General features: G+C 41.9%; 1 protein-coding gene across 1 annotated transcript; it reads right to left on the bottom strand.

Annotated features, from left to right (window-relative positions):
• Window positions 1–9,105: 9,105 nt before the first annotated feature.
• Window positions 9,106–10,062, bottom strand: LOC147734842 (olfactory receptor 13G1-like). The gene has a single exon (XM_086953579.1). It carries the CDS (start codon window positions 10,060–10,062, stop codon window positions 9,106–9,108), a length of 957 nt encoding a protein of 318 aa, XP_086809705.1.
• Window positions 10,063–23,424: the final 13,362 nt, after the last annotated feature.

Raw genomic sequence — 23,424 nt, 5'->3', positions numbered from 1 at the left:
AAATATACGTCCAATACATTATTCTAGGCCCTTAGAAGCAAGAGACGAGAAGATACAGCGTATTACACAACATGCATGACACATAATGAACGTTGGTTGGGTTTGTGGGAGCCTGTGTTTGACTTCATGGTTCCATGTTTCAATGCTACTAGGTCTCCGGAGCATTTCTCCCTTCTGAGGGGGATAGATGCTGGGTCTGATCAGCCCTTCATGGTTCTAAGGTGGATGAAATGAGTACCATTGAGTTGGGGAGCAATAAGGATCTGCTATCTAGTGCCAAAATACTGTACTGAGTGAATGTACTCTTTACATAAAAAAGGCATTTTATTTTAAATAGGCTTTTATTTAACTTAACGTGCACTGGAACACAACTTGTGTGTTGGAACGGTTAATTGATTTTTTTCCTGGGCTGCCGTTAGGAGTAGCGATCCTGGCAGGCCACATAGTCTGACGCATGTCTGGTCTCCTTCAACCCCATATCTTGCATCTTTGGCTGAAGCTATGATGCTTATTGTTCTTTGAAACTGCCTGTTTCTCTCTTCTATGCATTCCCATTGATCTAAAATATATATTGCATGAGTTTGTTCTTCATTCTAGAAATGTGTCTTTAAAGGCCCAGTCTTTGCTAAGACTCCCAGGCTCATTATTGAATTTTAAAGTGTGTCTTTACATTTCTTGTTGAAGTGGTTTCATTATAATAAACTGCACCAAACCTTGATTCAATTTCTGTTTCTTACACTTGTGTTTTCTCATATTATGAAGAAGCACCCCCTCAAATTAGGCCGCCCTTGTTCAGTGCCTCGAGACCATAAAATTTCATCCTCCCACACTTTTGGGGCTACTCTTTCCGACATGTGTCACTCACTACAGGACATGCACCAGATCCCACAGATGGTGGACAGATTGACTCATATTTCAGGTAGGGTGAATAACAGTTGGACAGACATGCCCAAGAAGATAAATTACATCATATCCTGCTACAGAGAAGAGAGTGCAAGCACCATGCCAAGATGATGGAAGGCATGCTAAAACTGTTTCAAAGTCTACTTTCATGGTCAATACAAGGAAGGGAGCCAAAACATCTACCCACATGGAGTTGTCAAACATAGCACCTATGAGCAAGAACTATCCATGTCATTACACAGGCCCACTTGAACCGTGGTGTACATATGACAGACATTTGAGCACACTGCCACATCAGCTGCCGCACACACACATACAAGGTGTCTGATTCATAAAGTGCTTCTGTTCTCATGGCTGAGGCCCCCATTTGTGGGGTAGTCTCTGCCGTTGGATCAGAATCTCAGCACTGGTAATCTCATGGCATCAATTCCACACTGAGACGGACAATTCCCAACAACTGCGCCACCTCTGCTCAGAAGGCAGAGGCCCTTTGTGATTAGGCCTCTATTGTCAAATTGTCCAGGGATGTCTTACAAATACAGTGGCATTTAATCCCTTGAGGCAATGAAGTCTTTATAGACATTGTGCACCATAATTACTGACATCTGCATATAACATATTGCATGGTCTATCTTTTGTCTTTGCCAACAGCTGTTGTTTACAGACCTAATGTATGGATTACAAAGTAGTCTCAGGATGGAATTTATGAAGTGTTACATGTCCAACTATCAACCGACTGCAAACCACATGACGGCCATAACACAACAGGTTGTTCCGGAGAAAAAAATGTCAACCAGCTGGTCACGCACTTGCATACCCTGCCCCCTATATTGAGCAATGGCCCTGTTGCCAGGATTCGGACCTTGTTGACGGTTCAGAGGTATGTGTAAGTCATAACATAACATAACATAACGTGTATTTGTCGAGCGCTCATTTACCCAGAGGCATTTTGGCGCTAAATAACTTATGTTTATTGTCTCCCAACTCAAAGGTACTCCTAAGTCATGATTTAATGCTATGCAAGACAAACAGGCTACTATGATCTTGTACACACTTCAGGGCAGTACAGTAGCACCCCCCGTTCAGTCAAGACATCTAAATTACAATGATGGCTCATGTACATATGTGTGCCCTATTGTACCTCTGCTGAGGCACAATGGTTGCATGTCTGTATGATGTGAGTGGATGAGATGAGACTGCATATGCAGCATCACCTGAGGAGGAAAATGAGTGAATATTTGTACATGCCACTCTTGCATCTGTACAGTACATGATGTATGGAATAGTATATGATGTGTTTGTTTAGGGCATGTAATGGTATGAGGAATAGCGCTGTATGATGGTTGTGTATATGACAAAACAAAAATACATATCAGAATTATAGTGCTCAGTACTTACCCAGTAGCCACATGCTGCTAAACTCTCCGCTGCCATTCTCAGGGCAATAGGTTACCGATGGAATATGAAGCTGTCATGGGTACTGCTTGGAAACATTGCATGTATATCAGAAACGCTACCGCTGCATCACAGATAGCCTGCACATTAAAAGAGTGCCATTGGTGTCTGATGCAGAAGATGTGTGCATTGTGTTAAGGTAGCTGAAGAGCCAGATGGGTGCAATCAATTGAAAATGAGGTAGAAATTCCTAGCTGCCCTTTGCCTCCTGTCCAGTGCATGGGGCATTCATATGTGCAGATGGAGTATACTATTGATGCAGCTCAGTACCCGATGGAAGCATAGGGACTGACTTGCCTTAGAGATGCTCACAAGGCCACCAGAGTCCCTCTGAAACAACCCCATAGCAAGAAAATGGAGAGCTTCTAGGATCTTGGCATAGACAAACACATTTAGTGACATGTCGAAAGGGCTGAAAGAGTTTGTTGTGGCAGCTCTACTTTTATGTTTGCAGGAAGGCTTGGATTGGCGGTTGGGCTAAGGAGTCTTTCCAGGATCTGGCTGCGGGATGGTAGGCACTGACACAGGTGTGTCAAGTTGAAAAATACCTCATCTGGCTCAAATGCAGAGATTCATGCCCAGCTGTGGAGATTCTGGCCTGATTGCGAAATCTTCACCGAAGTACAGAAATTTTGGACTTACTGCAGATGTAAAGACACTACTCATAACTCATATTCTGTGCACTGTTTCCCTCTCTTGTAGGAAAGGACAAATACATCATTTTCCACCAGCTTACATTGGGGATCCAAGTTCCTGGTAGGAGTATTTTGACTCAATATTGCATAGTATTATTATTATCATTTTTACGTTTAACTCACTAGTATCCTTTTGCAGTCGCTATTAGAACTCGGTCCTGAAGAAAGCTGGACAGGTTGTTCCATACAGCTGAAACATGTTGACCCCACTGCACTGCGCCATTATATAGTCATATTTTCAGACTATCAGGCGTCATTTTAATCTTGATTTTGACATGTGTTTCCTGAGCGTCAGGACTCACTCCTAGCTTGCACTCCTTTATATTTTCCTTAAATGATTACTCCATTGTTTTTTGTTTAGTTGTTGCAAGCTAGGAGTGAGTCCTGACGCTCAGGAAACACATGTCAAAATCTGGTTTGAACACCCTGAACACGCTCAGCAGGGTAACCTGCCTTTGCACCATCGACCTATGTGAAACAAATTTACCTACTCAAGTAAAACCGATTGAAACAGAGTGCGTTTGTCCACATCATTAACATTTGAGTCATTTTAATCTTGACACTAGGACAGTGCCTATTAAACATATTTTCTGCTCTAGTAGTCAACTTTACATTCTCTCACTCACTTTTTTCACAGCACTGCACACCATCAGCACCACTTGAAATACACTGTGGCTAGAGTTCTATCTCGGAAATCCATCTCTGCACCATCATTAGATGGGTTGGGCGAGATTTAGATCCACCATCCATATCCCACGTGACGATATTCCGTCATAAGGGTGGGCTGATGAAAGTTTCTCAGCCCAGTGTAATTTCATGTTGTTGTTACATGATCCCTCTGTGTCTTTAGATTCAGAACATCACACATTTATCATTGTGACCAGACATCTCCTGCTATTTTCATTAGATATAGGTTGGTCGGTAAACTAACCCCGATAGACCCCCCTACTTCTCCTTTTTCTACTAATCATAACTTGCCTTTTTTGAGGCCCAAACTATACATCCCAGATGAATCCTTATGAACAAATAGGGTGAACAGACTTAAATTCTGGCTGAACTATTTTGGCTAAATGTTTGTATTTTTTCGCAGTAGACCATGATATGGTGATAAGTAAACACTTGTCCCAGAGTGATGTTGCATCAAGTGTTATATCTATGTCATTAGTCAAATAATATGATGCTTTCATGTTTGTATAATAATAAGATCAGATGGCATCTATGGCAGACCTGGTGTGAGAATATTGTGACTTCTCTCACCTAAAATGATGAAGGACTTACTCAAAATGGAGTCAGACCTCATGGGCTTTAAGTCACATCATCCTGTCTCCCTTCCCTAAGACCAACAGTGCATCCCTCCCTTTTTTTGTCTCCAGATACTGACTCCCCAGTCCTCCTTCAGGGAACCTGTGCATATCTAGGGAAACTTAATAATACTCAAATGACTTCTCAACATCATCGCTCAAAATAAAGTTAGGTAACAGGTACTCGAGGGTGGAGATACTGATGACTGCTCTGGATCCGGTTAGAACAATAGATTATGATTTCATCAATAAAACAAGATCAAAAATGACAAACATCCTTTAAGTAGAAGTCGAGATAGAAATTTTTACAGATTAAATGTAAAAATAGCACTTAGAAGCAATAGCACCTATGGGTCTTATCTGGTCGCGCTGGACCGGGGCAAAGACAAAAGTTCAGACCAATTGTGATGGAGACTGGGCCGGATACATGAGTTGTGCAAGGCCCACTAAAAAAAGAGTACCTTGATCCTGAATGCAACAGCGAGATGCGGGGTGCAGCCAAGTGATGCATCAGTGTCCATCTGGCAGCCGAGGTGAAGCATTCATTTTGTTCATGCTGTGGTGGCAATGCACCAGTTCAAAGGATGATAAGTTGAGCTGAGCGGCATTGGTTCCGTAGATGGTGGGCTAGGTTTCTCCATGCATTTGAGGAGATGCGTAGATCTTCACACACTGCAACGGTTCTGATGCATCGTTCTTTAGGCAAAGAGCTGGTTCACAGTGCAATGCACTACGTCTGCTCCAGCAGCAGGGTTGATACGCACACAGACTGGGGATGTGTCAATTTTACTGGAGCAAGCACCTGGGTCCACTTCCAAAGGAACGTGCACAGGAGAAGGTGGTGAGACGTTGATATCCCTGAGCCTCAGGAAACAGGAGGTAAGCCAGCAAGCCCATGGAGTTCACTCCGGGTTCAAGTCAAAGTCCAGATCTCCCTTATCAGGGTCGGAGAGCAGCAGGCAGCAGGGCAGCACGGCAGCACAGTAGAAAAGTAGTTCTTCCTTAGTAGCAGTCCTGCAGAGTGGCAATCTGTGTAGCAGCACAGCAGTTCTTCTGACAGCCATTCTTTACAGGTCCAGAAGTGTCTGTTTGTGGGGTCAGATACCCAGCGGCAGATTTACGAGTTCTGGTGCATCTCTGCAAATCAGCAGGGATGCGCCAGAAAAGGTGAGACATGCAATTCCCTCCCTGCACCACCACAAATTCATCGCATTTACAATGTCGCGCACCGTGGCTCAAGGATAGGGCGATGCATGTCGCATCCTGTGGCGTAAGGGCAGTGCATTGCTGGAATTTTGTCGCAAGCGTGACGCGGCTCCAGCAATGCTCAGGAGCACCCTATGCCTAACATGCAGCGTCACTCCTTACTCCTGCTTCAAGCAGGTGCAGGATTTTACGTAGCATGGACGTAAAAGTGACTCAGTGAAATGTTGTAGATTTCACTGCGTCACTTTTAAAGGCGTACTTGCGCCGGAATGCCCACATGAAAGCTAACGCAGGTTTCATGTGGCGCAGGGCTTTACAACGTGATGCATCTGCCTTTCTTCCTTGCCTTGGCTCCAGACTCACTACAGATGGTTAATTAGCTCTTTGTGTGGGGATAGGACTCTGCCCATTCAGATGTGTCAGCTCCTTCCTCCAAACTTGCCTAGGATTGGCCATCAGGATGCAGATAGGCACTAGGACACACCCAGCCTTACTTTGTGTGTGGCTGTCTAGTGGGAATGCACAAAGTCAAGCTGTCACCCACACAAGATCTGCATTAGTGGAGTGGTGTGGCTCACTGGTTAGAGGCGGCAGACCCGGAAGCAGAGAACGGCCCGGGACCAGGGTTCAATTCCCGACGCGGCAGGGTCGTGGACCAGGGTCAGTGGACTCAATAATTCTCGCCTTGTTGCCTACTCTAACCAGGGATCACACTCGGCAACTCTGGGCATTAGCTTGCCTCATCTCTATAACGGCCCCCCACATTCGCCAGGGATGCCTGGTTTCACCTTGGAGATACCCAATAGGGACCATCTCACAGGGATAGCCAGGACGGGTTCCCCAGTGGTCTACAGCGCCACGACGCCTCAGGGCAGCAGTGCGCTTTAAAAGACCACATACATTACATTACATTACATTACATTAGAGACAGGCTACATGCACACAGAGATTTAAGAGCAGAGAAATGTCAAATTGCTCAAAGTGAGATTTATAAAATAACTATGTTAAATCTCATCAGGGTTAACCCTCAAAGTTACTAAATTAACCTCAACTCAACCTCTTTCTAGCTATGGAACATAGAGGACAGCTTAAACCAGGGCAATGTGAAAAGTATGTATTCATCACCAAAACCACAATAAAGTCAAAACACCTTGCAATAAAAACCCATATCAAATATAAGTATATGCAATTCAATTCAAAATAGCTTTATTCAACAGCATGTGTCATAAAAGCATCGAATAGCATATATACAATAAAAAAGAATCTCTACAATAAAAAGAGAAAAAGATCATGTAATACAGAGAGTTATTTAAAAGTCTCATAAGATAGAATTAATAGCAGCCTATTTGGCTAAAACAACATTAAACAAGTATAATAAAAGAAAATTCATTTTGGGACGCTGTGTACATATAGGGGACAAGTCAGTTCTAGTTAGCAGTGTATAGCAATGTGTATGGTGCTAGTGCTATCTATATCATAATGAATATTTTGAGAGCTACATTGCAGACCAATATAGTACATAGTTTAAACATATATAATAAATCGTGTATCTACATTAGGGTCACACCTTTTATGGCGGCTCTATTTCTGATTAGCCAGGCTTGGCCTAAGAACTTAGCCACTCCACGCGAAAATAGGACACTGGGTTCGGATTTAAAATGCGCAGAGCAGACTGGAAGTCACGAGTGCCCATGTTGCTACATATTGGTTTTATCCACTTTCTCCTAGCTGTTGCGTATGCAGGGTAAGCAAAGAGGACATGGGCAATGCACTCGAGCAACCCTTCACAGCATGGATAGTGCTCTGTCATGTTCTCTGCTGTATGCCACTTTGCCATGAGGGTGTAAACAGGTAGCGTGCAAAACCTAAACTGAGTGTACAGGGTCCTATCTCGTGGGACCTAGATCACATCTAGGTAAGGTTCCAGACATTTGACTTGCTTAAACAAGAGAAACTCTCCTTTCAATCTACCCAACATTGGCTTGCATAATTCTTGCAGGTCAAACCAGTCCCAACAGTATCTCTTAAGATCTGCTTTGCACGGCTGAGTCTGGGTATCCCTTGAATCTTTAAGGCCAAGTTCCATCATTGCTTTCTTCACATGTGTTAGCCACTTGACCCTATGGTTCACATCCAGATTCATTACCTCTGTTGGGGCTAAGACGTAGCTGGTAAGCTCTTCGGGGCGCCGTAGGTGAGACCAGAAGAGTAAAGGTCGAAGCCTGGCTACAGCTCCAAACGGACGCCTACCCATGTCGTACATTAATGGTGTTAAAAGGGCGTTTCGTGGGAGTGTGACCAAATCCCAAAATAAGTATATTGTTAGGGAGTAAGTGCCCACCTCAAGCAATAACCACAACCCTTATGAGGGTGAACCTTTAAAGTTATTAATTGGGCTCTACGCCAGGTAAGCTATGGCACAGAGCAGAGCATTGGAGGCAATGTGAAAATAATGTATGCAGTACTAAAACAGTAATAACCCAAGAAAAATCCCAACACTAAATAAAATGTAATAAATAAATAACATTAAAAAATGCAGATTTGGCAGAGAGGTACAAGATTACTTTCTAAATATTACTTGTACTTATTATTTAGAAAACAATACGACTTGACCATTGAATTCGATGCTAATAATGTTTAGAAAAAGTTCTAGCTGGTCCATTACTCTAGTTATCAGTATTAGTATTTCGATCTGAACTCTTTTTCTGCATAGGACAGCCAGGCCTGCCACAGTGAAAATAGCTTTTTGGGCTTTGTCACTGTAGGGACACATTATTAATGTTCTACTTGTCCCATTTTTAAATGCCATGCAACCTGCCTTGAGGGCTACAAGGGCTATGTAGAGGTGACTTACTAAAATATTAAAAGGCTAATCTTTACATGTCAAAATGGGTTATTTTTTAGGTCAAGGTGTGTATTTTACACTACAGCAGTCAGACTGAACAGGGTAAGTGTGTATCTATGTTTGCACTGCTACTGTGGTGGATGGAACAATTGAGCTGCAGTCCAGAGGTGACGGTTTACTTTCCATGCTAGGGATGTATTTCCACACCATATACTGTGAGCTTAAAGGAAAGTTAGCTGCACCAATCAGGGATAATCCAATTTCAACATGTTTAAAGGGGGCATAGGCACTTTACTCCTGCCTAACAAAGTTCTAAAGCAAGCAAAAATAGGATCCAAAAAAAGACAATACAGGATCAACATGCAGAAAATGAAGTTTACCTACAAGTGCATTATTGCATTAGTGAATATCTTGAGTTGTGCTAGTAACATTACAAAAGAGTAGTAGAACTATCACTATTTCCAATATTCTTCAAATTCTTGTCCTAGTAATGGAATCATTTTATTGAATGGAAAGCAGATGTATTGATTGCATGACATCAAATTACCGTGATATATCTATTAAGTGAAATGATTGTGATTTTGTTGGTGCAAACAAATGTTTTTTTAATTTAAAGCATATTAAGTCATTATATGAGTAATACATTCTGTGTCCAATTCTCAGTTTGAATGAACACATCCATGACATTCTTGAAAACATTCTATCTCTGTGGTAAAATATTTTTGCAACACATCTTGAGGAAGGCTCGCTTAACGTCCTGGTTTCTTAAGCTGTAAATCATTGGATTTAATACTGGAGATACAACAGCATAAAGGGCTGACACAATCTTATCATGGTTACCCCTAATATTCAAAGCAGGAAGTATATACGTGTAACTGATACTTCCGTAAAATAAGTTGACAACCAGTAAGTGAGATACACAGGTGGAAAAGGCCTTCTTCTTTTTATCGGCAGAGCGAATCCTAACAATTGATGAGATAATGAAGGTGTAAGTTACAATGATAAAGAAGAAGCACATCATACCAAGGAAGATATCTGCCACTAGGGTCACCAGTCTGATGGTGTGGGAGTCAGACAGAGATACCTTGGTAACTGTTGGTATTTCACAAAAAAAGTGGTCCACAATAACTCTTTCAGAGAAGGACAACCTGAGGATCAGGCCAACGTGAAGCATGGAGTTTAAAATTCCAAGAATCCACACTGTAGCTGCCATGGAAAAATAGACATTACTGCGCATGATGACTGAATAGTGCAGAGGAAGGCATATAGCCACATATCTATCGAACGCCATCACTACAAGAAGCATTAGCTCAGTGCCCAAAGCACAGGACAGCAAGAACATTTGGGACATGCAGCTCCAATATGACATGGACTTTGTCTCTGAAAGGAAGATCTCCAAAAGATTGGGGGTTATGCAAGATGTAAAGCAGATGTCCAAGATAGAAAGGTTGACCAGAAAAAAGTACATGGGTGTGTGAAGATGAGCATCTGAATATATGATGAGGGTAATCAGGAGGTTTCCAGATATAGCAAGTAAGTAGCTCAACAGGAAAATAGCAAAGAATGTGGACTGTAGGCTTGGGTAACCGGCGAAACCCATTATAAAGAACATTGAAGCAGAGGTCTGATTAATTTGTTGAAATGGAATAAGATCCATAATCTAATGAAGGAAAAGCAAAATGCATGCTATTAGTTTACAGACTAGAGGGGCATGCCTAATCAATTTCTCACCACAGAGGGAATATGGTCAAGCTTACCTTATTTCAAACTCTTACTGCCAGAGTATCTCTTTGAACCTTTAACTAAAGAAGCTTCACATAGGAATGTGAAGATACTTCATTTTTGGTGACCCAGTTAAGGTGATCTAAGACTTACCTTTGACATTTTTATGGCATGATAACTTTTGCAGCCTCAGCTCTAAATATAGAGAAAATAATCTAATGTTCATGATCTCAGCAAAATAATGTTCTCAACAACAGTACAATCCCAAAATATGTTGAAGGCCTTCAAATAGACACTAATAACCACATTTTATAACCATCAGCATTGTATTAAACCCATCAACGTGTTGCAATCAACCAATAGGGAATAACCTATTTGTACATAGCCCATTTGTTTCACAGTTGTTTATTGCATTATTTTAGTTGAATACTCCAGGATGGCTCTTCTTTTCGCACCACCCATCCTACTGAAGAACACGATATGGCACAAAAGTGTATGGATAATTTCATAATTAGATGAATACTGTCATAAACCAATAAATTTAGAATGCTAATTACCCTAATATATAATATTTTAGACATAATAATTAATATACTCACTACACATTTCACTTCCTGTATGTTCTGGAATTGTCTGTGGTCATCATGAGGCCAAACAACAAACCCAGAGTCTTAATTACAACCAATGACAGGTTGCTAAGTCACAATATTTTCCCAGGTAGGAGGCAGATGTTATTCTCTTCCCTTTGCTACTCCACCACTCCAGTAATATGTCAAAGTGTCTGGAATGCAAGCCTTTGTAGTTATTGGTGGAGGGTTGCAAGCCTAGCCTAACAGAGTTGCCTCACTAAGTGCACCCCTTTTATGCAGAATGTCCCTTAGCTTTATTGCAAAGAAATCCAAGACACGTTATTCTGATGAGTTTCACAGATATCAGAAATCCAGCTGTAAGCTCAAGGGCACCTCTTTAGAGTGACAGGAGAAGGTTTGTCTATGAAAGGCCAGCATCAAAGGTAGACCCTTATTGAAGTTCTGCTTTGGTATAAACATGACTCTGCCTGAGTTCCTGACAGCCTTATAGGATGCAATCTGGTGCTCTCACTCTACCCTCCAAGTCTTGTGATGAGTGCAGGTGGAAGTTACTGTAGTTTACATAGCCCTGCTTTCTTGCCAGGATTCTTCCAGCAGGGCAGTTACCCTAAAAGGCTCTATGTTCTCTGATAACTATAATTCCCTTTTCCTTGGATGAGTGGGTAATCGAATGACAGTCACATTAGCGAGTGGAAGCTTGGCAGATTATTTTGGAGGTAGTCTAGGCTGAGGTATGGATGGCATACCTCACTACACAATTCAGTGTTGTGGTATATTTACAAACAAAATCTATGTTTATCAGCCAATCATAAAATAACAAATGCTGAATCCTGTAAGGTTGGACTTTGATGCTGTTTCTTAAGCCACGTTTCTGAAATATGTCTTTTATTCCTGAAGTAGGAACTGACAAAGGTAGAAATACTGCTTGACCTTATTCAGAAGAATGCATTTTTTAATACTATTATTGAAGAGTGTGTGAGCATCTTTGATAGTTTAAGTGTAGCGCACTGAAACAAAGTCATTTAATATAATTAATCCTTGCTTGGTATTCAATTTGTTTAAACACCAACCCTGTCAGAAAGTTTCCAAAGTGTAATGGTTAACAATTGAGTTTAATGTGCATTAAATTAAAGGTCTTTTTTAGACCTCACAATCCACTGAAACATATGACACTGCCCTTCAAGTTTTGTAAATTTGCCATATTTTAATATTTTGGGGCCTCGTTCGGTGTGCCAAATTGATTGATTGTCAGGAGTCTCCAATCTTTTGTGTAACAAGTGCTACTAATTTTAATCAAAAATCATTGTGAGGTACCGATATTGTTAGTGTTGTAATAGTGACCAAATCAGACAAGATTTCATTGTAACCGCCATGTCCAAGATTTCCATTTTTATCACCTCAATGCATCAGGAGGGTTGCGAGCAGTAGTATTAAAAAGGATTTGTCAATTTCGAATGTGTATTTTTAGGTACCTACCAGCTACAGCTGCAGTGCCCTTTGCCCAAGATAAATCATATTCGTTATGTGTCACTGCATATAATTTATCACTCAAAAGTCACCTTAATATGTATTTTGGAAACTTAGCCATTTATCTCCAAACACAGGCCTATGAGTTCCTAAACCTAAACCAAAATTTGGTTTAGGTAGGAAAGCTCAGACTGGAAGAAAGGTGACCGCCTGCCCATGTCCAACCACTGTCTAGATACTTTTCACATCTTCGCCCGGTCAATATTTCTCATTGGAACATAATTTCTGAAATAGACATCCTTTTCTTCTAGCAGAACAAGGCAGAAGGCTGTGTCTGACTAGGGATTCATGAGTTTAGGTACCTACTCACTGCTTACCTGCTGAAACAAGTTTGCTGCTGTGCGAAAGCTCCAAATAGAACAAACCTGTTTCTTTATCCCCATGAAATTTTGCCTTTATCACATCTGCTCTTGTGGATGATCCCAATCCCCTAGCAGCTGGAATTCAGGAATTTTACAAGTCCCAAAACTTTGCTGAGTAAGTAATTTCTCCTCAAATCTTCAATCTCCTAGATGTCAGAGGAGGTTCTTGTGTTTTTAGGGCTTGTTCTACCTAAGGCTTTGAGCAGGGTATAGTGCAAGTCTGGTTGTGACTGCTTAAATGGGAAAGTTTGGCAAACTATGTTGTTCAGCTTTTTGTGTCACTATCGGCACACAGGAGGTCAGCCCACTGCCCTTGTAATTCTACTTCTTTGTCTCAGGAAAACAAGGGAGCAAATCAAGTAATTCAGGGTTCATATTATGTTCCAATAAGCAGGATGCAGTCCTTTTTTGATCTTCTGTAAGCCCAGAAAGGTGATTCATTGAGGTGCCAACTTTGTAGGTAGCACTTGACAGGGGAAGGGGATGCCTATTGCCTCCCTCCCAACCAATTGGTCAAAGGTTCCCAGGGAAAATCCTCCCCATATTTTCAGCAGTTCCTGTTTGCTCTACTACAAATATTGCTACAGTTCACTTAACTTCTAAAATCCAAAATGGGGGAACCCTTCATTCATTGTGCAGAGCATTTGTGCCCAACTAGAAGTGTGTACAGGGAAATGAGCACTCCTTTCCCCTCTGTCCACCCCAAACTGGTTTGGGAGCTGCTTCTTTTCCACTGGGATATTGGCCAGTCTAGCTACTGTGGCCTTGGGGAACAAAGGCTAGCCTTCCTCCTGATCTCACTGTCCTTATAAAAGGGCAAGCCTTATCCTGGTCACTTTCAAGTTAATGAAGTTCCTAGGCTCAGTGTAACTGTCTCTTCTATAAGGGAAAGACAAAATTCACCTCACACCCAGTTTATTGTCTTTGATAAGGGATCAGCTGTCATAGTCTGCAACGAGTGAGCACTACCCTGTTAGGCTTTGCTGCTCCATGGGAGTGAAACTGACCCACAGACGCTTACTACCTATTTCTCTGTGTGACTGCCCAGTACCAAAGCTGTATCAGCACTTGTAACTAAGCCACTTGCAGTGAGGAAATAGGAAAGAAACATGAGACAAAACAGAGAGATGCCTTCTTCAGTGTGCTTTTGTTCACCACTACTAGTCATGACCCCAATGTAGTGTTTCCCTCTTCTAGTAAAGGTGTTGCCTGTGTGCTGCTTAACATTCTCTCTTTCAAACTTTCACTAAGCTCCATCCATGACTTAATTTATCCTTTATTATTTTCTTAAGATCAGGATATGACAAAGGAAACGCAAAAACCTTTCCCAACAATATGAAGGACAATAGTTTACCCAACAAATGTACTATGCATGCGTGTGTTAACACTTTAAAGTACCGACTTCAGTTGGTGATTTGTTCCCTTATTACTGTTACATTTTCAGGTGTTGGAAAAGAAGACACTTGGAGTAACCTCCAGATTATAAGCCAATTTGCAGAGAGTGATAGGTGCCTGAACAATTCTGGGTTAGGAAACTTGAACCTCGTAGAATCTAGTCTCGGAACAAGTAAATGATAACAGGCATGATTAGGTGGCCTGTTACACATGAAATGGATGCCATTCTTGTACAAGTGGACATTATCTCTTAAAGTTGCAGAAAAGAGTTGAGTATGGGCCAAGTACCAATTATACCTTAGGCTATTCATCTTGGACTGTATACCCCTCCCAGGACCCTCCCTATTGGTTTGGTATTAGTTGGGTGTCACAAATAACATTATCTCTGTAGTTTTAGAGCATGCATGTGGCCTATAGGTTCCCATTATCTATTTTCTGGCCCACATCATTTCTAATTCATGAAAAATAAAGGCGTCCTCTCACTTTTTTAGAACAGCCTTTATTTCATATTCTGTATGATATCCAAACTGAATAGAGGCTTCACTAAATAATCGAGAATATAAGAGGTACTGAGAAAGCATCTGCCAACTCTAATTTAAATGCAGCTAGATTTATTATCTTCAGTAGTTTAAAAGGTCCAACAAATTGAAGTTGAAAAATGTTGCAACCTTTTGGACAGAAGTATTTGGTGGAATGCCGTACCTGTTCCCCAATGTATTATGTGCTCCTAGGTTATCCATGTTTGTCTACTAAAGTTTTGAATCTTACATTGGCTTGAGTCATATTTTCCTGAGCTGTCTTTTGCATGTGTGTCAAATGTTTGTAAAAATGGTGTCCTGCTGGAACTAATTCAGGTGTTTTAACCTCTTCATTTACGTGCATGCAGAAAACAAAATCTGGCAGCTGAGCTTTCGCCTGCATCTCTCCAACAGCATGGAACAACCTGCCTTTACATATAGGAGCTTCATATGAATTCTGCAATAAGCTGAAGACATGGCTTTTTGGTAGGTCCCCTAAGTCTTAGGTGTGGCTAAACACACAACTTTTCAATGCCAGGAGAGCCTCCCAGGTGACAGCGTGTTCTAAAAACCTGGACAGAATAACATTTATCAATCTGGGCAGGTAAGCCATAAGTACAATAAAAAAATAAATGCATCCTAATGATTCATTTGCTATGTAATTTTATCCAAAAATAGTCTCCCCAACTAAAACTGTCATATATCACTTGGAACCACAAATATTGTTTCAGGCACTGTTTAATCCTTTCAGTTTGTCTTTCAGTCTGAGGATGATGACTGTAAAAAGCAAAACTGTTGGGTTTCTTCATTTGTCATAATGCTTTACTGTATTCCAACAGTGAGTAATTTAGTCATTTGTAACCAAGCCAAGTTATTTGAAAAATTGTGTTTTCAATGTGTACGATCAAAATTAACTTTTATTTAACCATACCTAGTACTAGTGAAAAGTGTCTTGATGTTGTAACAGGATGAGAGCCATTTGGATGCAATTGTTTGCAACGACAATCATTCTATAAACTTGTTACACAATAAGTGTTGACACAGGGTAATCGTTGAACAGTGGAGTCGTTTTTGTCACAGCCTGGCAGGCTATTAATGATATTGTGTGGGCTGCCCAGAGAGAATTTAGTTGCTGTGGTAATGGTTAAATATTATATTTGAGGCACAATGGGTATGTAATATGACTTGTCAAATTCCATACCCATATTCCAGGTTTATTATGTGAAAGGAAACTGGCAGGGGGGCATAATGAGATTGTATGGTGACACATACATAAGGTGGTGTTAGTGCAACCTGGAAGCTGTGCCTTAAGTTGAGTTTAAGTGTTGACATTCGGGGTGTTGTGACAATGTTTTAAAATATGTTAGCTGTTGTAAAATTTCATACAGTTTTGGTTAAAGCATAGGAAAAGAGAAATTACCTCCTAATGTGTTGATGATATAACCACAGAACAACCTTGTTGCACAATGAATGGAAGATTGACACTAGATTTCAGCATATATGTCCATCAAGGCTATTATTTTGCCACACAGATGGTCATGCTCTTGTCTATGGCAGCAAGTAGAGCAGAGACCGACCTTCAACAGTTGCAGCTGTCTTGACACTTCATTTTCTAGGCCTGCGGGCTGATGTCAGCACTGATGAAGTCCCAATTTTTTCTGGACATTGCAGACCTACTTCACAGCCCCATTGAGCACCAGTGTTACCTGGTTTAATGATCATCTGCTGTGACAACATCTGCTGAACTTCTGATTGGTGCTCCTTTAATGTTCATGTAAATTGTATTTGCTGGAATATCATTGTCTTCAATTGGTCATCAACTGGTCTATGGACTTTCACCTCAATCTCCCAGAGAATGATTTGGTTGAGGACTGAAATATCTGATATTACCTCCAAAAGAATGTCCTTTTGCTTGTGCAAGCAAAGCTGTTATGATGTTGTCTGGGGACAGATATAATAGTGTTATTACTATACAAATCATACACACAAACTTACAGCAGATTTAGAGTACATTGCATACAGTCCAAGAAGCCTGGATGTCCCCAAATATTACCAAGAAAAGATTATAAAAAACATGTCTCATACTGCATTGTTCTGATATACACATGCATAATTTCTACAGTAGTACATACCAAGTTCCTACCACGTTCCTATCCCCCGGGATAATTGAGACCACCTCACTGCATCCTGATGCCTCAAAGTCTAGAACATCAAGGCTTGGTTTATTGTATGGTGGTTTTTAGGCTGTTCATCAGGATAGCACAGTACATTACGTATGTTACCCGCATGGACAGAGGATTGCCATATTTAGACATCACCATGGGCTGAAAGTTTCTCTGAAGGTGCCAACAGTGGCAGTTTGTTTTTGAAAAACAAATAATTAATTACCCTAACTAATAAGGAGTTTATTTCCCTGAATAAGGGGGTAAATATTTTTCACTGCCAGGTTTTCTTTGGCAGTGTCAGGCAGAAAAACAGGCTTTAGATTATTAGCGCAAAATGAGGTAGGTGGTGTGATGGCCTTACTCAGATAACCAGCATTCTGTCAGGCCATTGGAGTAAACTTCCATTCGACGGAGTAAACTTTCAGTTGATCGAGCCATTCGGGCAATGCCAGAAAGCTGATGGTCAACTCAACTCTGAATAGTGTGGGAATATGTAGCGTAGGGGGGACAGGCTCCATAATGTTTGTGCCAAAATACCCTGCCCGCAAAGCATAACCAGCTCAAACATCCCAAAGGAATATTGGTTAAAGTTTCTAAGGAAACACTTCAATATACACAAGCAAACATAAGATCACAACAACAACTCAAGAGCTGGGCTGCTAATGTGTACAGTAGCATGTCCACAAAAAATTAGAATGAAAAGATGCACCAAAGTTCAGAGCAGGTGCACCATGAGAGCGTGAGTACTATTTTCTACCCAGAGAGTAAAATCTTATAAATCATTAAATGAGGTTGCAGAGATGGGGCACTGGGACCAAATGGGCTATTGCAAGCAATCTATAAGACAAATCCAGAGTTCCAGGCAACACAATTGACCACGATCTATAACTTGCCCTTCAATCTTAAGATATACCATACTCATGGAGAGGGTCAGTGATCACCCCAATATACACAGGAGGTGATAGGACATCACCAAAGAATTTTAGTTTTATCTCCTTGCTGGACAATAAAACCAAATATATCACCACCATGCTGCTTAAATACATATCAATCTGGGAATAAAACCAAATATATCACCACCCTGCTACTTAAATACGTATCAATCTGGGATAAAGAACAAGAGATAATACCAGTGCTTAATTTGCAAAAAGGTAAGGGCAAGGGCCCTTGTCAGGAAGCCCCAGCAGCTTACACCACTTACTGTCCGTAACCTCACTGACAATGACAGCACCTGTGTGTAAGTGTAACAATTCTGACTACTTAAGTCCCAGAAATCTGTAAAAATGGCTTGGGCACAGGTATTAGTTGATTTTATTGTATATTGAAATGATAAAAAGCTGTTGTCTGCCATTCTTTAAATACCACAAACATCCAACATACAGAAATCAAGATATTACTTTTTAAAGATTTAAGCAAGTTTGTCGATAGTACTCTATTGGTGCTGTGTTTATAGCACTAAGTACTAAGTCAAAAACAGCTGCAAAGGAGGAAAGCATTGGAAACCACAAGCGATGCATCAGTTCTTGAGTCCGAGGGTAATGGAGTCGTCAGTTTTGCTGCACGTGAAAGTAGCAAATTCCTTATTGTGAGCAGAAGCGATGCGTTGATTTCCAGCGGCAGCTCCTTACTTGTTTGCGATGCAGTAGAAACTTGGCACACAGGCGCGATGTGTGAAAAAATCCAGGGGGTGCGGGTTGATATTGCAGCAAGACTGGCACTGCATCGATTTTCACTGCAGCAGAAAGGTGATGCATCCTTTTCTTCAGACAAAAGAGGCTGCTTCAAAGTTGGACTGGGAATTTCGGATGTCAGGGACTCGATGCAGTGGTTCTTCCAGCCACAAACAAGCCTTGAGTTGATTTTTCAACCTCACTGCGGTGATGGTTTGTTTTTTTAACCACACGTAAGCTTGCGTCTGGAAGGGGGATGCGTGGATTTTTGGGTCTTGGAGCAGCTAAAACACATTCAAGGGCCCAGAACTTGAGTTTACACCACTTGGCAGATCAGAACCCTCAGCAGAGGAGTTTAGAGGTCTGTAGATGGCTCTTAGACTTCCAACAAGAGGCAAGCCCAGAGAAGTATTTGGAGAACCTTTGAATAGAAGGCTTCAGAAACTTAAGTCCAGTTCTTTCACTGCTCACTGTCCACAAACAGAAGCAGCAACTGCAGGCCAACCCAGCAAAGCAACACAGAGCAAATGGGCAGTACTCCTCCTGACAGCTCTTTAGCTCTTCTTCGTGGCAGAGTCCTCAGTCCAGCAGTGTTCTAAAAATGTGGGATTACAGGCACAATATTCTAGGGGGTGGTGACAGCATTGTGAGCGGACAGGAATAGTCATATTCAAGTGTCAGGGGCAAATCCTCCCACCACACTAGCCCAGGAAGACCCATCAGCCTGGTGATTGGTCATCAGGATGTGCCATTACCATCCAACAAACTTTGTTTCAGTGATAAGAGGCCATAAAAAGTAAAAAAATACATAAACAATCTTGAAATTTCATTGATAACAGGTTACAAAATATAGCTAAAGAAGCATGTTAGTCTGTCCAATATCTTTGCACCATTTAAAAACGAGAGTCATTAAAACCAGATAAAATGAATGAAAATTTTCATACTAAAAATGACAAGAGTGCGGTGAACATTTTTTACAGTTGCTGAGAGGTATTAAGAGTGACCCTACACCTGTGCCACATAGAATTGAGGAATTGGTACACGGCAAAGACAATCGGAGGGGCGTGTGAGATCTTAAAGATCTTAAAGTTCTGTTCACCTCCAGATACTGTGTAAAGCCCATGTTTCTACATCAAGGTATGAGCCAACGCCACTGGCAGAATTATAGAGAGGGTGGCAAAAGATAAGAACGTGTATGCTAGTCTCATCAGGGCTGTTTCAAGTGGGACACCCGACAGGGGGATCTTTTGACCATTAATTTGTAAAAGCATTAACCGGGAGGGTCCCTGTTCTAAACTGGATATACAGCTTCCTTGCCATGAAGGGCTGTATATCATCCAGAAAAGACTCAAAAAGAAACTCAGCTTTTATGTTAAGAAAATCAGCCGTTAAGTGCCCGAGTCTGGTGTTCCCCTGCAGATCGACTAGTATGACCGATCTATATGCTCTTACTAGTTGAAGTCGAGATATTATCAGGGACACTTCCTGAAGATTACTCCACAGGTTAGGCTTGCCTATTTTAGCGCATGCTTCTTTAATGTAATTGAACCATGGCAATTTTCCAGCACTGATCAACAGTGGTAAAGTGTCCAGAATTCTAACGGCAACAAAAACAGGTCAGAAAAAATTGGAGAAAGAAAGCCAAAGGCTTTGGGAATAACCCTGCAGAAGGGTCAGATCCAACAACAGCTATTCAGTCTCATCTATGCTGATGGATTGCTCCTCATAAGTAAAAACAAAGTCAGCATTCAAAGATTGATAGATACATTGGAAATGGACACTCACGCAAACAGAATGGGAAAATATCTGACTAAGGGGATAGCAGTGGGCAAAAGAGAAAAAAGACACACAAGTAGTACCTGGGAGAAACTCAGTTTGAATCAGTGAAGGAATACAAGCATCTTGGGGTATTGTTTGACAACAAAGAACTGTTCCTATCTCACGTGCCCCACCGTATAATAAATTGACTGGCATTATTGGCAGCAATACAAAACCTTGGCAGGACCCTCTCTACTCCCAGAGCTGGAAGTAACATCTGTAAAACTGCTCCCAACATTGCCTCGGCAGGAGGAATGCTACAGTCCTGGACCTCATAGTATTCAAATCATACAGACTGAAAAAGACGACTGAGAAATCTTTATTTCAAAACCTGTGGCAAGAAAAAGGAAATTAACTCCAGAATTCACGAGCAAGAACCTACTTGGACAAACTAAAACTCAAGCCACTTTGGGATTTTTCCTGCACATATTGTATCATCAAAAGAACAGTCAATAAAGAAGTTGTGTTAGAATCCTTGTAGGACGACAAGTTTAAATTCTGTCAGCACCGTCATGCTTGGATACTAAAATAAAAATTATAAAACCTTAGGACCTTGGTGTATGGTTTCTTTATTCATCTAGAACGAAAGTTCATGAGGTACAAACCTTCCCTTACTTGACCACATGCTAATTTGGCTACAACCAACTGAAAATACAGCATGCAAGCTTTGTGGGTTGATGAGAGAGGGCATCATTTAACTAGGGCCTTTGCAAAGAACTGAGAAGTAGTCGGAGGGCCTTCCTGCACCAGGTGTTCAGAAGAATTGGCTAGTGCATGTCAACAATGCTAGCTTGCTTCGAGCCAAATGACAACAGCGAAAGTTGAGTTAAATACAGTAGCAGTTGCAGAAGGGGAGGATTGGCAACCCCAAGCAACACAAGCAGTGCTACTGTGTCTCCAAACGGCCAGCACAACAGCTAGGTTACTACTCCATGAACATGCAGATATGTCTTCAGTTGCCATATATAAGTACTGAGCCACAATAACTTGAAATCAGCCGGCACTTTAACTGCTCTTGCACATCATGAAGTCAAAGAAAAAAAAGAATGCCTGCCAGAATGCCGTGGCAGCCCGGGACCAAGCACTTCAGAATTAATTGCACCGCATATGAATCTTGAGACAGCCACACAAGTCACACGCACTGATCATACAGGTACATGCATCATTGAATGGTTTTGCGATTCCTTATTAGCGATTTTTAAGGAATCACAAATAAGGAATCGCAAAACAGAATGCATGAAAAAAATTGGGAATTATTAAGGAATCAATAAAAGTCGCAGAAAAAATTGCGATTTCCCAATTTGCGAAAATCGCAAATTGCGAGGTCGCACATTGATGCATGTTGATGACATCACAACCAGGAAATGTGCTGTCCACGCCTCATTTTCACTGCTGAGGCTCAGGGAGGAGGAGGGAGATGGCTCTGGGAGCAGAGGAGAGTGAGAGGGAGAGGGAGAGAGACTGTTTCACACCTGGAAAGAACTGCAAAATGGAAGCTGACAACCAAGCACAGGACAGCCAAAGTTCAAGGAAGAGAAAAATTTAATTCTCAGAAAAAGAACTAGAGACTTTAATATAGGGAGTATTGCACAGCAATAACAAGCTGTTTGGGAAAGCCTCACTGAAGGTTCCAGAGCAGGAAAAACGCTAAATATGGATCCGGATTCAGAACCAAGTAAATGCCATTGGGGTCACTCACAGTTCAACAGAGGAACTTAAGAAGAGATGGTACGATTTACGCAGTCGTGCCAAGGCAAGCATTGCAGACCGCTTGAAGGAGGCACAGAAGACAGGAGGGGGCACACCACCACACACAGGAAACACTCCCACTGAGGATTTGGTGGAGTCTGCCATCCAGCCTGAAGCAGTTGTTGGAGTCACGCAGCTGGACACCTCCGGAGCTGCACACACCTCAGCAGCTAAGAGAAATGCATGTGTCAATAGCCCCAAGTACATAAGTCAGGATGTCAGCAGAGCACAGCATGAGCACACACTGTAAAGCCTGTTTCCTATTAGATTACTGAGGAAAGTGCATCATGGGAGTTGTATTCTGGCTAAGTACTGACAATGACACACACACAGAAATGCCCAAAAGTGTAAGAAATGCTGTAGCAGATGTTCAGAATATGTATAATTTTATTAAATTAGAACTGTGACATGACCTCACATGCATACATTGATGCCGTTTTGCACTGTTTCACCTCACAGATGCAGAACTCAATGAGGCCGGGGACATTGATGGTCAGGAAATGCAACACAGCAGTGCATCAGAACATGAGGACACACCAGCTCTGCCAACTACACAGTCACTTGTGCCTCATTCCCGTAGGGCACCTGTCCCAACACTGCGTCCCATGGCTTCCGATGATGAGGGCAATGCTGCACCCGCAGTCCGTGTACGGCAAACTGACATCGCAATACCCACACCAACACAGATCCGGAGAGGCTTCTGTAGATCGCAAAGGAGAAGACGCAGGGCACGCAGACCACAGCAGGTGAAGGCGAGAAATCCAGTCTGGGGTGGCTTGGAGGGACAGATGCTCCGCTCACATCGCCTGCAGAGCAAGAACACTCGGTTAGTCAAGGAGGAAATTGCACAGATGTCAGGCAACATTGCTCTACTGGCCAGTAGTGTCCAGGAACTCACAAAGGTCATGCAGGAGGGGATGCAGCGCGCAACAGACAGCACCACCAACTTATGAAGCAACTCAAACAGCAAGGGAAGACCAGCAATAGTCTGGCCACAGCCACGACACTGCTGGTGCGTAGATCAGTGACTTTGCAGACGGAAATGTGTCACTGTAGTGGAGATGTTGCCAAAGCACTGCATCAAGTGACTAATGCAGTAGACCTGATGAATGCATCTGGTAGGCAAGGGCACATGACTGCACAGGATGACAGCAGTGAGTGTGCCTCAAGAATGAGCAGTACCACAGTGCCTGTTGCAATTGCTGTGAGACGCACTACTCGCAGCGCTACCCCATCCACTGCCAACAAAAGGCAAGAAGATGCAGCGCAAGACAGACGTCTGGGTGTTCGAGGGAAAAACGCTAGTCTCCCATCCTGACATTTTGAGTGAAATGGTGATTTAACCAATGACACGATGTGACCATATCACTGACTTTCAAGTACATTTGATTTAAATTTTCTCTTTGTTTTCGTATTCAAATGAGTATAGTGACATTAGTCACTTTTGGCTGTTTGCTAATGCTCACCGGTCACAATACATTTACATAAAGTATACTTAGCATT

This window comes from Lissotriton vulgaris, chromosome 1_2, assembly GCF_964263255.1.
Source record: "Lissotriton vulgaris chromosome 1_2, aLisVul1.2, whole genome shotgun sequence".
Classification (NCBI taxonomy): domain Eukaryota; kingdom Metazoa; phylum Chordata; class Amphibia; order Caudata; family Salamandridae; genus Lissotriton; species Lissotriton vulgaris.
The sequence above is the reverse complement of the archived record's forward strand: the minus strand, read 5'-3'. Positions and strand labels throughout refer to the sequence as shown.